Source organism: Hyperolius riggenbachi, chromosome 9, assembly GCF_040937935.1.
Source record: "Hyperolius riggenbachi isolate aHypRig1 chromosome 9, aHypRig1.pri, whole genome shotgun sequence".
NCBI classification, from domain to species: domain Eukaryota; kingdom Metazoa; phylum Chordata; class Amphibia; order Anura; family Hyperoliidae; genus Hyperolius; species Hyperolius riggenbachi.
The window spans coordinates 188,223,023-188,237,633 of NC_090654.1; the positions used below are offsets into that span (position 1 = coordinate 188,223,023).

Here is a 14,611-nt window from a genome sequence, read left to right on the forward strand (position 1 = left end):
TCAGGAGTAAAAAAAATATTATAAAAAGTATAAAAAATGAAAAACGCTAGATACCGTAATCTCTGAAACCTGGCTTGACAATGTGAAAGAAGTAAGTGTATTGGGAACAGTGGGAGATGGTTTGGTTGCATTGCATTACCATATTTGTTGAACTGCATTACTTGCAAGAGTGTCAAAATTCATTGAAGTAGCACAAAAGTCACATCTGATACTATAACTGGATATTTCGGTGCTATACTGTGTTGGCCTTTACTGTAGTCACATTTTTAAAAAACAAAAACAAAACAAAACAATATAACATCATTTCTACGCAGTCCATTTAGCAAATTAATGTTATTAAAGCAAGCCTGAAGTGAAAATAAACTTATGATATAATGAATTGTATATGTAATATACTGTAGCTAAGAAATAGAGCATTAGTAGCAAAGAATAAAGTCTCATGTTGTTCTCCACTACAGGAAGAGTTAAAAAAAAAGTTCAGTTATCTATGCAAAAGAGCTTCTCTGAGCCCTTCCACCCACTGGGTCACACACAGTCCTGTTTTCTGAAGCATTGAATCAGCAGAGAAACAGTGAGAGACAGCTTGAGATAAGGTTTTACTGCAGGAAAGTTCAAAGGGTCATTATTTCTACTTTGTTTCATAGATTAAATGACAAAGGCCCATATGCAATTTACTTTTTCACCTAGGTGATATTTTCATACGCTGTCCTAAAATGCTATTTAAACCACCAGCAAGCAGGAAAATGCTCCAAATATTTTTTTTAGTATCTCTTCACCAACTTTTTGGTATTTTTTCAGTTGTAAAATGCTGAAAATTTAGTTTACAGAGAAGATGAAATTTATCTCCTAGAGTGTGTTTTCTATACTGCAAATATTACATAATGATGCAATATTGTAAAAAAGCTATATACCGTAACTAAAAATATGAGACTCTTTTCTTTGCTACCATATGTTCTATTTGTTATCTATACTACACATAGAATAAGGTTTTTTTTCGCTTCGTGTTTGCTATAAACATTTGCAGTTTGGAAACAGGAGAGCCGTAGTTTTCAGCTAGGCAGACACTATCATGGTGAGATATATGAGGGTAATCTTGGTTAATGTCCCTCATGTTTACAGGTATCCTGGGAACTACAGAAGTGGCAGTCTAAGCCTTGGAACACTAGGCCTGAATTGATATAGGCTTACATTGAATACTGTGACTACACTTTTGACAGCTGACAATGTTGCAGTTGATTTGTGTGTGGCTGATGTGTATACAGGTATCCCCCATGTTTAGCATCTGTGAAGACATGGGTGACAACCAATCAATTGTAGAGGATTTTTAGGCTGATTTGCTTTAAAAACCTCCTGTCTCTCCTTTCCCATCCCATCTCCATAGGAAACCTCCCGCTGCTTGCCCAAGCTAAACCTACTTGTACTTTCACTGCCTGTCAGCAGAAACGACCACAAATGTTTATTTTAGCTAGTAAAAGTGCTGTGTCTTTATGTGGCACTATATTCAGAAAACAACCTTCAGAAGAAGAGGCTGACAACTATAGCTATTACCTATGGCCATAGACATGTGACTTTACATGCCTTACAGACATTGATCTACAGTATGTTGGTAGAAATGATTACAGCCTGTAATGTGTATGGTACCTAAAGCTGGCCTGTCATCTGCATACGAGCCCACTAACACTGCAGAGCAATACCTTTAGAAATGCCAATGCAGTAGTGAATGCAGTTAGTCCATTGAGTGCATGGCACAGAAACAGTGATCTCCCGATGCTCAACTGAAAGGGTCCGCTGCTCAGTTGCAAAAATCCACACTAGCAGATTCTGCTGCAGAAGAGCTTTGGTTCTGACAGAAAATGGCATCATGCCTATATCTGGCACTCCTGCTCCTGACTCACCGCTTTCTGGTCTATATACAGGATGACTGCCTTGATGCAGAAGTTCCTAATACACCTAATACATCTTCTAGGTTAACTATTCCTAGATTTAATAATATACAAGTCTTTATTGCAGGAGTAATACAAAAGGTCATGTGACCAATCAAAGTCTTGGATACTGTGGTCTATCTACAAAAAGTTTGATGAAGAGAAAACGATTCTGACTTGATAAGGCTCACTACTACTATTTGTACTATAACTTTATCTTCTCTACTTTTTTTCTATAGTCTTTCTTTTGGTATATGGCTTCCACTTGGAGTGCTTAGACAGCTTTATTGAAGTTCTACTGGGAGGAGGGAAAAGGTTGGATAGGATGGGGAGTGGTAAATAATTGGGGAGGATAGGGGTTTTGCGGTGTATTGTATACTTGCACTCTACTTGTACTAATGACCATGTGGATACCCTACAGTATAGTTTTATATATTTTTCTGAGCTTTTTTTGTATAAAGCTCGATAATATTTGTAAGGTGTACAAGGGCTGTGTTTCTTGGCACTGTTGTACTGTATATCAGGTCCGTAACCTGTAACAATAATAATAATAATGTCTTTTGTTCTGAAAGCAGGACAACTTTCTTGCAGTAAATGCTAAGTAAGTAAGTAAGTAAGGCCCGGTTCACATTAGCGTTCGCTATCCAGATTTTCCGGATCTGATCCGGACCGCATACTGTACAAACGGAACGTACGTTCCGCATAGCAATGTAAAGTCTATGCGGACGTTCACACGCGTCCGTTCCGTACGTACCGGAGCCGGATCGGATCCGGACTCTTTTCCAACATGCGCTATCTTTTGGGTCCAGATCCCCGGCCCACGCACCCGGACCAGAGCCGGACCTGAGCCTGACAGTACCATCCGGAACACAGAAACCAATGGGAAACGGAAGGCACAGAACACACTGCCTACAAAAACCCGACGTTCTACCCTATTTCCTATGCGTATCCAAGCGGCCATTTCGGATGGGGACACATGGGCCAAGCATGTCTGGAGTGGAACAGCAGTGACAGACGTGCTGGAGCTGTTTGGCAGAATGTCGGAGGTGAAGGTGAGGCCTACAGCGGAGGAACCTGATTCTACAGGTGCAATAGGTGCACCTTCTGCTGACCCCAACATTTTTTTCTTAAAATTTCGCTATTTTTTGCCCATGGATCCGGATGGCAGCCTGATGCATGCCTGATGCAAACAAACCGGAACCGAATCGGATCCGGATCGGAACCGTACGGTTCTGATCAGGATCAGGTCAGGATCCGATCAGGATCCGGTCCGTTTACTTGCCAAAACGCAAGTGTGAATGGGGCCTAAGTGAACGCTGAAAACAACAATGCTGGCCATTTCAGAAGACCAAATTATTATGCTTGAGGGTAATCTACATACACATGGGGCATAACTGCCACCCAAAACAATTGTTCAGGATTATTTCTGTTTAACAGTTTATCCAAAATCATCTTATAGACATCTACCAAGCATTCTGTTTCTATCCAATAGAGAGCCACGTGAGAAGGATGAGCAGGAGGTATCTGGTAACTTCAACAGTGGCTGGGCAAGGATTTTCCATCTCACAACATCAGTGAAAGAGAAGCTGCTGACATTGGAGGCCACCTGAACAAGCGTGATTGTTATCAGCAATAATCACAAATGATCATTCTGGGAAATGAAAATCTAATGTGTTTACATAGCTTAAGAGTAGCAACCAGCTGCACGAAGATGCATGCCAAGATTAAATCCCAGACTTTCAGCAATTACATTGTAAGCGTTGAGTAAGTTCATCTGAAAAATGTTCACATCTGACTGAAGGCTACCTTTAAAAAGAATGTGATTATAGTCCTTATTTTCCCCAGCCCAGGAATCGCATTGCACAGGTAGAGACAGTGCAATCTCGTTTCCAATACAGGCACGTTTTATTTGATTAATGAGACACCAGGGCTCTATTACTGCTTATATCACTAAGGTCACTTCAATAATCCCGGGAATAACCTGACAGCTCCATCAGTCAGGGCTGTGTATGGAAGACTGAGCTGGAACAATGGCTCAGCTCGGCTTTTTGGTGGAATCCGCAGAAACAAAATATCTATCACCTGTGCAAGGATCAATAGAGAAAATACCTGCAGAGACGAGGATACAGATCTTCTGGGTTACCTCTTGTTGCATATTAATAGCGCCACTAGTTCAGCACAGTATTAATGCAAAGAGGCATTGCCAGGAAGATGATAAATACATAATAGTATGTACTATAACTGCAATCTGAGAGGTAACTAAAAATGATGGGCCCCATAGGAAACGTATGATGGTTGCCCCAAGCCTAGTTGCATTAGAGCAATGATGCCCTGCCCCTCCTCCGTATGTCTGTGCAAATACACATATAATACATGGTACAGTGAGAGGATAGACATGTATATTTAAAGGGAACTAGTCCAGAATTGAGAGGTATATAGAGGCTGCCATAGTTATTTCCTTTTTAAACAATACCAGTTGCCTGGCAGTCCTATTGTGCACCACCAGGGGGTCTTAAGTTTAGGCACCAGCCGGGGAGGGGGGAGATTTTAGGCTAGGCACCACCAGGGGGGTTAGTGTTAGGCATCAGTAGAGGGAGGGTTCTGGGTGAGAGTAGGGTTAGGTTTAGCCATAGTAAAATATCGGTACACATTATTGATACCAGCAGTAGACTATTGCTAATTTTAGCGATAGTCTACTGGTGGCAATCCCCTGGGCCCTTTTATCCAGGCACCTTTTTTCTTGTATGCCTTACATTAGTCTCTCCTCCATTGCAAGGAAAATAGGACAACATGTTAATAATTGGCAACATTTTGTGACTTCACTAGTTCTTTTTGAAATAATTTCCTACCTTTGGACTGAAGGTTTTTATTTACATGTGTTACTGGAGTGAAGGCATTTTTTAATAACAGAAATATGGCAGATTCTTTCTGTTTATGAAACGTGATATTCTAGCCATCTGATTAAGGTTCCTATACTTGAACCTTTCTTAAACCTAAGCTCTGCACCTGAGGGTCAAGAGGAGAGAAGAGCTGAACAATGCAGGTAACTTTATCCCTTTTCACACAGGACATAAATGGAATTTCTATTCCACCAGGAGAATGGAATTCCTCCCTTATCAACAAGTGCCATTTCAAATTATATACCAATAATTACATCCAGTGCAGACTCTCTGCTCCTGATTGCCCAATTGAGACTGACTCTTTCACATTGGGGGCTTTTGTGTAAAGTTTTCAAGAGTTTAAGCAACTTTAAATCCACCCATTATGCCACTGGAGGGATAATATACAAGCACTGACAAAGCAAGTCTGCATCTCCACAGTATTATTCTTCCGTACTGCAAAAAATGATAATTATTTTTACATCCTATGATTAAAAAAGGTAACAGCGACAGCCTATTGAATCTCATGCTTGCACAGACTAGCACTATAATCTATCTGTCACTTAATCTGTCGCTAGAATCTGCTTATCATCACAATCCTCCTGTCACTGCAATCTGTCACTAGAATGTATCTGCTGCCAAATTTGTCACTACAATGTACCTGTAAACAGAACCTGCCTGTCATTTCATTTTCTCAGCCACTAGAATCTGTGGTAAAATGTCACTTTATTTAAAAGACATCTGAAGAGAGAGGGATATGGAGGCTGACATATTTATTTTCTTTTACACAATTCATATTGCCTGGCTGTCCTGCTAATCCTTTGCCTCTAATGCCTGGTACACACTATGCAATTTCCTGTTAGATCGACGGGTTGAATCGATCATTTCTGACAGGTACAATCTGATTTTCAGATCGATTTTGTACAGAAGTGATCAGAAATTCAATCAGAAAAATTATCGGAATCAGATCGGACATGTCAGAAATTATCGATTTGACCTGTCGATCTGACAGTAAATTACACGGTGGGTACCAGTCATTACACCTTTATCCATTGACCCTGAAAATGCATGCAGATCCAATGTTTCTGACTGGAGTAGCCATGTGCTTGTTTCAAATGTGTGATTCTGTTGACAGAAGTGACAGAAAGATCAGCAGGACTGCCAGGAAACTGGTATTGTTTAAAAATAAATACTGTAAATATGACAGCTTCCATATCCCTCTCACACCAGGTGTGCTTTAAAATGTAGGAAAGTTTTGGGGGAGGGCCTTAGGTGAAGTTTAGGAAAGGACATTAAGTACTGTAATGGTGGCAATACATCAGGCAACTTGGCAGCCGATTATAATCGAATCGGAAGATACATCGGTGCCGCCAAGAGCATGCCCGGCCGACAATACGACCGATTTCGGCTGAAATTGGTTGCATGTATCAATCAGCTATGCTGTAAGATGTCATGCCGGCATGATTTATCAGGTATGTGGCGGAAACGACGAAATACGGAGATCGGAGAAAGCTGCAGGAGATGCCATACATGCGGAACGGTATGTCAGCAGGCAAGCAACATACCACAGTAGTCGTTCAACTTTAAAATAATTGGGGTACAGGTATCCTTTAAGAAGTGTGGCAACTCCACAGATTATAAACTAATTTCTTCTACTGTCAAACCTTTTGTGCTTTTACAGCCTTATTGAGGTTATGTTGTGGGACCAGTTTAGATTTAGCTGCTGCTCTACGTGTTATGTATAGCTAGAACTCATGAAACCACTGATTGCGAGGAGTAAAACGGGGAATACTTTCTAGAAAAGGAATAAACAGTATAGAATCATTCTACTCCTCCAATATGCAGGAAGGAAGTGTATAACACAGCTGAACCAAAGCAGGAAGATTATATTACGCCTGCCTATTATAGACCAACATGAGACGATAACGGGAACTAGCTGGCACGGCCCAGTGATCATTGTCTCCATTTCTGAAGTTATCTATTTAATTGTGGACGGAGCTATTTTAAAGCATCATTCCAGATAAAGGGAACAGCAGGGACGTTCCTCCACAATACATCTCTGAGGTTGTTCCCTGGCCTACGATTCGAAGGCAGCCAAGTGTAACGGTGGGAAAGGCGAGAGGGACATGGGAATTTTCTGGCTCTTTGTGCTGGACTTTTACTGCTTCCTGTGTGACATCATCACCTCCATGATGTCTCTTTCATGGGCCAAAATAATTTAGAAGCAAAAAACACAGAAAGCTTAGTAATAGTATAATGTGTTCAGTTATAGGAAAGCAATATTATACTTTTACATACATATAAATCTTGAGGTATTCCTTTCACAGTTTATATGCCTTGCTGCACTGTAGTTCATGTAGTATATTAAAGAGAACCAGTCACAAACAGCCATGTCTAATAAATCTGAAAATCCACTTTGAATTTACTCTAACAGAGTAGTTTCACCTGCCTGGAGCATACATTTATTTAAATTAATTTCCTGTGCTGTATTTCTCATTCTCCTTGTATTCATCAATTTCAGGCTATTATCATTATTATTATTAATAAACTTTATTTATGAAGCGCTAACATAATATGTGTCCCAGTTCAATAGATAGGGAAGACATTATAGCATCAAACAATGGTGATAAAAAGAAAGTTGTTCAAAAAGTATACCTAGGGCTTGATTTACTAAGACAAATAGCATGCCTTATCAGAGTTAACAAACGTTATCAAAGCCAACAAGCCTTATCAGAGTTAACAAATCTTATCAGAGTTAATGCGCCTTATCAGAGTAGCATAGCGAGCACTACGAACTTATGCCTGCTAATTGGCAATGACGAGAGCTCCACTCGTCCTGCCCTGAGCCCCTGTAGGTCCAATCACTTTAAAGGACATTATCTCAGCACTTTGATTGGCCCAATAGGCTGCCTGTCAAGTTTCCTGTCAAGTGACAGGCAGCCTATTGGGTCAATCAAAGTGCGGGGATAATGTCTTTTAAAGTGATTGGACCCGCAGGGGCTCAGGGCAGGATGAGTGGAGCTCTCGTCATTGCCAATTAGCAGACATAAGTTCGTAGTGCTCACTGTGTTACTCTGATAAGGCATGTTAACTCTGATAAGACATGTTAACTATGATAAGGCGTATTAACGCTGATAAGGCATGCTATTTGTCTTAGTGAATCGAGCCCCAGGTGCGTTCACATGGTGGTAGAGAAGAGCACATGGGGAGGAGGGTCCTGCCAAAAAGGCTTACAATTTAAAGAAGTGCTGTAACCCAAAAAAAAAAAAAAGAGTTCAACTTACCTGGGGCTTCTACCAGCCCCCCGCAGACATCCTGTGCCCACGCCAGTACGCTACAATTCTCCAGTCCCCACCGCTCTTTGCTTCCAGTTTTGGCAACTTTAATGTCGCAAACAAAGTGTGCCTGCACGGCCCCGGCTGCGTGCATCCTCGCTCCTGACCACATCGCCAGGAGCTTCCTGTGCAGGTACGGTACGCGTACTGCACCTGTGCCGGGAACTACCAGCGATGTCAGCGGAAGCGAGGAGGCGCACGGCCAGGGCCACGCAGGCGCAGTTGTTTTAGGCATTACAGTCGCAAAAACTGAAAGCGAGCCGGAGCGGGGACTGGAGGATCATAGAGTACTGACGCGGGAACAGGACGTCTGGGGGGAGTGGAACACATGGGGGGGGGGGGGGTAAGTCCAAGGGAGGTGGATGGAGCTATGAAGATGATGGGTAGGCAATGGTGAACAGATGGGTCTTTATGGCCTGCTTGAATAAGTGGAATGGGGAGGGTGAACCTGATTGGTGGAGGGAGCTCCATAGAGTAGGAGCTGCTCTGAAGAAGTCCTGGAGCCTCCCAAATAAGTAAGTGATGTGAAGGACAGATATGCGTAAAGTGTAGGAGGAGTGGAGTGAGTGGGTTGGGGAATATCTCTGGAAGAGATCCGAGATGTATGAAGGGGAGGTATGGTAGATGGATTCGTATGCCAGACAGAGCAGTTTAAATTTAATTCCGAGGGGCATTATTGATCATTTTGGTATTGCAAGTCAATCAAGGTTCAAACAGCAAATAAATGATAATAACAGAATATAGTCTATACATGTTATCTATGTTATAATGTTTCTGACTCTGTTTAGGGGGTATAGTGTTTGATGACAATTCGTTTTTAGCCAGATTGCAGGATCCTAAGTAACCGGCATGTGCCGCTAACCCAAACATGCACATATGTACGGCGACCACTGGTCAGATATAAAGGTGGAATTCAGAATATACTTTTGTTTTAGTAGTGAAGCCACAGCAATGGTAGACCGCATATTTATACCAGGCAAAAGCATTGTAATAACTCTAGAACAATAATCCATAATACATCACATCATCCCACTCTGCAGACAGGAGAGGGTAAAGTATAAGTGTGTATTAGAAATTAAATAGTTACACCCCCTCCCCCATGTAAACAACTACAGTAGCATCACTCATGAACATTCCCCGTGTTCTGTGAATGCGGAGTTACTCTCTCACCTTTCCTGGTTCACATTCGGTCCCGTCTGCCCATGGCGTGTGCTGCGTCCGGCAGCCCTTGTGGGGCCCCTCCATGTTAATGCACCACAGTCTCCGGCAATTCATTTGCTTCATGGGGACAAACAGATACACCGTTCATTCCCAGGCGGTTTAAAGAATAACACGTCAATTGACAGAAAATTGCCTGCACTGCACTTTAATACAACACTTTCCTCAAAGCTCTGCTGCTTTTATCTGGCTAAAAGGTCCACTCTATAGCAGCGTTAATGGCCCTCTATGTAGTCTGAGACAGGCTATTTAAATATGGAACAAAGTTTACATTCACACAGGGAAAGGCTGTAAAGCCAGGCAATGCACATTAACAGCCATGGTACATAATTCACACATTAATGAACAGAGAGTGAACAAAAAAGGATAAAATGCAGTTATTCCCAGGATGCTGTACACAACAAAATATCACATCACAAAAGCAATTAGCTAAAGATCGTTCAACACTGCCCAATGAGCAGGCATACAAATGCCACTTAATCCCAGATGTCTATTCATTAAAAAATAAAGCCCAACTCCAGGAAAAACTGATTTCACTTTCAGCATGGCTTATCATCAGGCACAAGCCTAGAAGCACCAATGTACTGAGGCGGCTGTCAGGGATTTGTGAATCCGAAGCAGGCAATTTGGGCACCAGCTAGTGCCAGCTAGAGGACTCTGTATGGCTGATATTGTGGTGAAACTCCTCCCACAGTGTGATGTCAGTGCCTCACAGCACTGAGGTACTGACATAACACTGTGGGAGCCTTGTTGCATTGTAGGAAATAACAGCTGTTTCCAACTGCCAAAAATGCAAGCAGCGTCTCCTTCCAGTGACATAACCTACCAGCAGTAAAAATGTCACCATTATTATTATTATTATTGATTTATAAAGCGCCAACATATTCCGTGGCGCTGTACAAAGTAAGAAACAAACATGGGGTACATAATACAGACAATGGTGTACACTAATATACAAGATACATAATTAGTGACAAAATACAAAAAATGATACAGCATACAGAATACAAAATACAGAAGTGGTAATGACAGTGATAAAAATAACATGATGAATAAAATGTATAATGATTTCCAAGACACAAAAAGGGGGGAGAGCTCTGCCCTTGCGAGCTTACAACCAAAGGGAATGGGGGGAAACAGGAGGAGGGGTAGTATACGATAAAATATATAAAGGCAGTGTGTTTTAGGATACCTAGTAGGAGTGCAATTTGGTCTTAGGACAAAGGGTAGCACATATGCTTGTCGGAACAAATGAGTTTTTAGAGAGCGTTTAAAAGTAACAAAGGTTGGCGAGTGACGGATGTGTTGTTGGAGGGGATTCCAGAGAAGGGGTGAAGCGCGTGCAAAATCTTGTAAGCGTGAATGTGAGGAGGTGATTCTAGAGGAGGACAACAGAAGATCGTGTGCAGATCTGAGATTGCGATTGGGTATGTATCTGGAAATTAGTGAGGATATGTACCGGGGAGAGAGATTGTGGAGAGCTTTGTAGGTTAGGGTTAGGAGTTTGAACTGGATCCTCTGGTTAATTGGCAGCCAGTGAAGAGCTTGACAGAGAGGTGCAGCACAGGAAGATCGAGAAGAAAGATGAATGAGATGAGCAGCTGAGTTCAGTACCATGTGAAAAATGTCAGAATGTAAATCAGGCAAAGATTTTACAATGAGCAAACACTGACTAAATCATTTATACGTAATTATTGTAAAAATTAAGCATTTTTTTATTACATTACTTTCACTGGAGTTCCTCTCTAAGCCCTGATGCATACATTTCAATAGGCGCCTGTGGCGGTGCCCACACATTTTTCTTTTCTCTTTTATTTGGGGGGGGGGGGGATTAAGGTTAGGCATGGGGGGATTAGGGTTAGGCATCAGTTTGTTCAAGGGGGGTTAGGTTAGGTCTCAGTTAGCGTGTTTGTGCGGGGGGTAGAGGGGTTAGGCGGCAGTTAAAGTGTTTGTGCGGGTGGAAGATGGTTAGTGTAATAGATGTCAGTTAGGGTGTTTCTGCGGGGGGAGGGGTTAGGCGGCAGTTAAAGTGAACCTCCGGACTAAAAGCATCAGAACTTTGTTTGTCTTACCAAAGCATCATTTTTACCCGCATTTTTAGCTAAGCTCCACCCATCAAAGAAAAAAAGCCCTGGCTTTTTTTCCCTGATGCTGTGCAGAGCATGATGGGATTTCCTATGTTGTTATTCACGTTGCCTAGCAACTAGGAGAGGTGCTCAGGACACACGACAGTTGGAACTGTGTCTCATGCTCCCTGTCACCTCCTTTCAACCAAAAAGATGGCTGCCATTATGAAATCAAACATTTGCCTGTTCTTTTAAAACAGTGAGGGTAAGAGATTATATTACCTATCTATTTTAATTAACATAACTAATGTAACTTAATGACAGTATGTTTGTTTAGGCTGGAGTTCCTCTTTAAGGTGTTTGTGTGTGTGTGTGTGTGTGTGTGTGTGGGGGGGGGGGGGGGGGGGAGGGGAGTTAGAGTTAGGCATCAGATAGGAGGTTTATGTGTGTGTGTAGGGGGGGGGGGATTTAGGGTTAGGTGTCAGGCAGGGTGTTTGCATGGGTGGGGTTAAGGTTAGGCAGCAGGTAGGAAATCTGTTTGATAGACTCTGTGAACCCCGTGCGCACCAAGCTGGAGCTGTGCTGATGTCAAGCTCCCTGGAGCATGGAGAGCTAGATGGAAAGTCAATCCAGCCCACCCAACCAGCTCTCTATGCTTGCTCATCGGTGACCAGCCCGGCTTAATGCATGTAGTATAGAGAGCTGGATTGATGGGCAGGCTGGATGCCACAGAGGGCAGAGTTTAGGGCACCAGAATTTCTGTGCCTATCAGCTCCTGAGATGTAAATCTGGCCCTTACTTTACTGCACACACATACCAATGCATACAACTACACAAATATAACACCTGCATGCTGTCTGATATATTTAGAGATGTGCTTAGATTTGATATTTAAGGCTAGAACAGAAAAAAACTAAACTGGTGACAAGGGTTATTTAAAGCCCCACCAGGAAATGCAGAATGAACAGATAACATACCCTCTCCTCTCTAGCTCAAAGATCACCAGTATTTCCCTCCACAGTCTGTGATGTCTTTATATCAGAGGTACAAAGTAACCAGCAAGCTCATGGTGAACGAGAACTTGATTGGAGTGTGTAAGGGGCTACAATGGACCCAAAAACCCTCTTACTAAAATGCTATGAAAAAAAAAAGTTTGCTTTCTTAAAACGGAAAGTATTTGCAATCATTCAGGTTGGAGTGAGCTCCCAGATGTCTCCCAGAAGATTCTAAGGGCAACAATGGGTGATTTGCATATTTCAGCAGTGATGCACTGGGAGACATCTCGGAGCTCACACCAACCTGAATTATCGCAAATACTTTCTGTTTTTTGTTTTTCATAGTCTTTGTATTAACACACCTTATTCTCGACCCTAAAGTTACAGACTACCCAGCAAGCTCATGGTGAACCAGAAGCCCTAGAAGTGTGTAAGGGGCCAAAAAGCCCTCTTACTAAAATGTTAAGCAAAACAACTTTTGTTTTGACTATTAAGCACAAAGAGTTATAAAGAAGTTACACAGATATGTAATAATATGAATTTCTACTATTAAATTAATCAAACAATGAAGTTGTACCTGCTTGTCCTGTTATGTAACAGTTTATTGACACTTCATCTTGGTCTCAGTATGCAGGCCCCCTATCTGAGACCAAGCATTCTATGTGACCCAATACAGTAAACCACCAGTAAAGGTCTGGCTGAAGGTTTTTGACAGTGTCATCACCCCAATCCTACTGTATGGAAGTGAAGTATGGGGCCCCACCACCTACCCAGAACAATCAAAATGGGAATCGAGCCCAACAGAAATATTCCACCTTGAGTTCTGCAAACACCTTCTCCATGTTCAACGGAGTACCTAAAATAATGCCTGCCGAGCTGAGCTGGGGAGATTCCCATTACTGCTTGAGATACAGAAGAGAGTGTTGTCCTTCTGGGCCCACCTACAGAGCAGCAGCCCTGACTCACCCCACTACAAAGCCATGCTGCACAATGAAGACCAAGAAAAGCCGTGTGCACTGAAAGTCAGTCGTGGTCAGCTCTATACTCCCTCCAACCCCCGACCCACAGGTCATAACAAGAGTCCATATATATGGATATGGGGTGTTTGTTGGATGCTAAATACAGGTACCTTATCCCAAATTCCCCCAAAATTCCAGTGGATATGGGGTGTTTGTTGGATGCTGAATACAGGTACCTTATCCCAAATTCCCCCAAAATTCCAGTGATTTATCAGGTACCAAAAGTCCATAAAGATATGGTCAATCCCCCGGGAAGACCCATTTTAAGCGGAATGGGTTCCCTGACACATAGACTTGGCCAGTACTTGGATAGCTTCCTCCAACCAATGGTAGCTAACTTGCCCTGTATATTGAAAGACACGAAGCATACAATCCAGGAGGTTGAGGGAATGGATGTTAGCGAGGGGACGGTGTTGGTGGCGGCAGACGTCTCTTCGCTGTATACTAGCATCCCCCAAGATAAGGGCATAGAAGCAGTAAGATACTATATGGAGAGGGAGGCTAAGCTACCAGGAGAACAGGTGGAGTTCTTGTTGGAGGTATTAAGATTTGCGTTAGAGAAAAACTACTTCTGGCATGGGGGAAACTTTTACAGGCAACATAGGGGATGTGCGATGGGGGCGGGGTTTGCTCCTAGCCTGGCTAACCTATATATGGGCAGATGGGAGGAGGGGGTACTAATGGGGGCCTCACCAAGGGTGATTATTTGGAAAAGGTATATTGATGACCTATTGATTTTGTGGGGGGGCACGGTTGAAGAGTTGGAAACGTTTATGGCACAACTTAATGATAACACTTTAAATATTAAATTAACTTATGAGCACGACACTGAAAAGATCAATTACTTGGATCTCCAACTAATGGTTATAGGGAATAAAATTAGCACCAAAACTCACTTTAAGGCCACGGATCGTAATGGCTACATTTCCACAATGAGTGGTCATCATCCTAACTGGATTAGGAATGTTCCTAGGGGACAATTCACACGAATGAGAAGGAACTGTAGTCGCATGGAAGACTATGAGGCCCAATCACTTCTTCTGAAGGAAAGATTTTTGGAGAAGGGGTACGAGGAAGATTTTCTGGATAGGGAAATAGAACGGAGTAGGCACATGGATAGACGGACACTGGTGCACCGGGTAAATAATGATGGGAACCAAGATAATGTACATAGTTT

The 14,611-nt window shown here is 42.4% G+C and overlaps 1 protein-coding gene across 4 annotated transcripts in view; it reads right to left on the reverse strand.

Annotated features, from left to right (window-relative positions):
- The window catches only part of ADAMTS9 (ADAM metallopeptidase with thrombospondin type 1 motif 9), a 421,594-nt gene that overhangs the window by 286,184 nt on the left and 120,799 nt on the right, over positions 1–14,611 (reverse strand). For all 4 annotated transcript variants that reach the window (XM_068253803.1, XM_068253802.1, XM_068253804.1 and 1 more), the window contains one exon: positions 9,307–9,414. In XM_068253803.1, coding sequence (XP_068109904.1) covers positions 9,307–9,414 — 108 coding nt within the window. The remainder of the gene's footprint in view (positions 1–9,306; positions 9,415–14,611) is intronic.